Source organism: Juglans microcarpa x Juglans regia, chromosome 1S (assembly GCF_004785595.1).
Source record: "Juglans microcarpa x Juglans regia isolate MS1-56 chromosome 1S, Jm3101_v1.0, whole genome shotgun sequence".
Lineage (NCBI taxonomy): Eukaryota > Viridiplantae > Streptophyta > Magnoliopsida > Fagales > Juglandaceae > Juglans > Juglans microcarpa x Juglans regia.
In genome coordinates, this window is record NC_054595.1 from 22,494,548 (window position 1) to 22,496,819 (window position 2,272).

At 39.0% G+C, this 2,272-nt stretch overlaps 1 protein-coding gene across 1 annotated transcript; it reads right to left on the reverse strand.

Moving 5' to 3' along the window:
• Positions 1 to 841: 841 nt before the first annotated feature.
• Positions 842 to 1,526, reverse strand: LOC121245826 (ethylene-responsive transcription factor ERF096-like). Its single transcript, XM_041143699.1, has one exon. The coding sequence runs from the start codon at positions 1,522 to 1,524 to the stop codon at positions 1,105 to 1,107; it is 420 nt and encodes a 139-aa protein (XP_040999633.1). The 5' UTR covers positions 1,525 to 1,526; the 3' UTR covers positions 842 to 1,104.
• Between the last annotated feature and the right edge of the window lie 746 nt (positions 1,527 to 2,272).

The window sequence follows — 2,272 nt, forward strand, 5'->3', positions numbered from 1 at the left end:
CATATATCATATCTTATTAATGGGATATTTTTTATTTTATTTTTCATAATATGTGTTTATAACTGCAAAGCGAGGTTAGGGTTTTGAGGGTTTTTTTTTTCTTTTATTTTCTTTACCACAATTGCACTTTACCTACCACACCATTGTGCATATATCATGTCTTATTAATGGGATATTTTTTATTTTATTTTTCATAATATGTGCTTATAACTGTAATGCTTTCCTCGAATAATTAACTGAAGATTATGCTTGTTATGTGATGATCAAATTATTTATCGTTCGCAAATAGGATCTTGATCTCGTACGTGCACGACTCAATGCCTCCCATAATTTTTTTTTTTTTTTTAAATTATTGAGTGACAGAGAAGTATTGGATGGTGCGTAGGATCTGGTTTAATAGACGAGATGGAATTGTATGTCATAGAAATTCCTTCCCTCCATTCTACAATGCATTTTCCTGATCATTTACAACTTCACATGAGAGCTGTTTGTCCATTCGTAGATTCGAGAACATTGTCTACCTGTGGTTTAGTTTGTAACCGATAACTGAGATTTCAGACCAAGTCAACCCATCCAACAAGCACGAGACAACGTTCGGTTGATGTTTTTTGCTCTCTGTTTCTAAGCAATTCTTTTTGGGACATCGGCCCCATTTAAACCTCAAACCATGGATCCAGTGGTTCCTAAAGACTATGGGTGGTGTCTGTCATTCAGCCAGAGCCATTGGCGACAACGTTCGGTAGGGTTTGCTACGGCCTACAGTTATATGCCTAAGCGTCCTAGCTAGTGAAATCCTCATTAGAGAAATCGAACAAAAACCCCGAAATAGAAAGAAGACAGATTTAAAGCTTCAAACTAGAAGAACCAATGACAACAAACCAACGACTTACCTCTCTGTTTCAATTTTATCTAGATATACATTGTTTCAACAAAGGGCAGTACAGTCAGTTAGGAAGCACACCTCTCTTGAAAGAGAATTCACTAGTTTTCTCCCTCTCGATTCCTTTGTCATATCATTGGTTTGAAAATGGAAGGAAAAAAAAAAGGATGAAATTTGCCACTACTGGAAAAGAAAAACATCATGCACCCAGCTAGCTCGTCATTTCATTTCCTGTTCTTTTTCTCTTCGGATTCAAGAAGCTCCTCCATCACCTTGTCGTCCAAGTACTCAAACTCAAAAACATGCTGTCCATGCCCACTACTTCCAGTTCTCTCTCCCGCATTCCCAGTACGCCTAGAGGAAGAAGGCGAAGACGAAGAAGCAGAAGCACCACCGCTCCCTAACGCGTACTCGTTTGGAAAGTTCAGAATGGCTAAAGAACCCCTCATGGCATAAGCGGCTCGATCATAAGCTCTAGCAGCCTCCTCTGCAGTGTTAAAAGTCCCAAGCCACACGCGCGCCCCATGCCTATTCGAGTCCCGAATCTCTGCCGCAAACTTGCCCCACGGCCTCCTCCGCACGCCGCGGTATTTGACATGATCGCCGCCTTCCTTGGCACCACCTCTTTGAGGGTCCTCATCCATGTTTGCATGGCAAACTTAGTGTTCAGGAGTTGGGATTTTATATGGGTGGAAAAGGGCACGGCCTGGTTTTGGTAGACTAGTGGGGGGCTCTCAGATTTAGCCAAGTGGAAGAAACAGTACTAAACGAGGATTGTTCGCACGTGTTCGAGAGAAACTTCCATAAACACCACATCCAATGTATCTGGAATTCTTGATGGTCAAGTCGATGGCTTTTTGAGCTTAAAAAGCCTTCTTTCTTAATAATTGTATGTATTCTTTCATCTTTGTGTTGATCTTTTCTAAGCCTTTTTATTCTTATGCCACCAATAAAAGGACAAATAATTTATTTGCATGAATAACTAGGGCGGGGGATGAAAAGGTATGTGGTTTTTGTGTTATATTCTCCTTATATATGCAGTTAATGTCACACGTGCAAACTTTACATCTTTCTTAATTGTATCAAATGTGGTTGTGACACTAGTACTCTTAACTAATATTTGTTTGATTAATGTTTTAATGCTATGTTAATTGTATTTGGTTAAGTCATGATTTAGGTACTGGTCCTAGATGTACCATTTATGATATTAAACTAAAGGGTTCATGAGTGCCAGAAAGAAAGAAAACACAGAGAAAGAAAAGTAATTATATATAATAATGAGTTGTGTGGATTCCATAATCCAGAAGCAGAACTTGATTCGTATTGTTGAAAGCATCAGAATAATCTTCTGATCATGTTATCAAAGTGATGATGAAGCAAGCTGGGAACAAA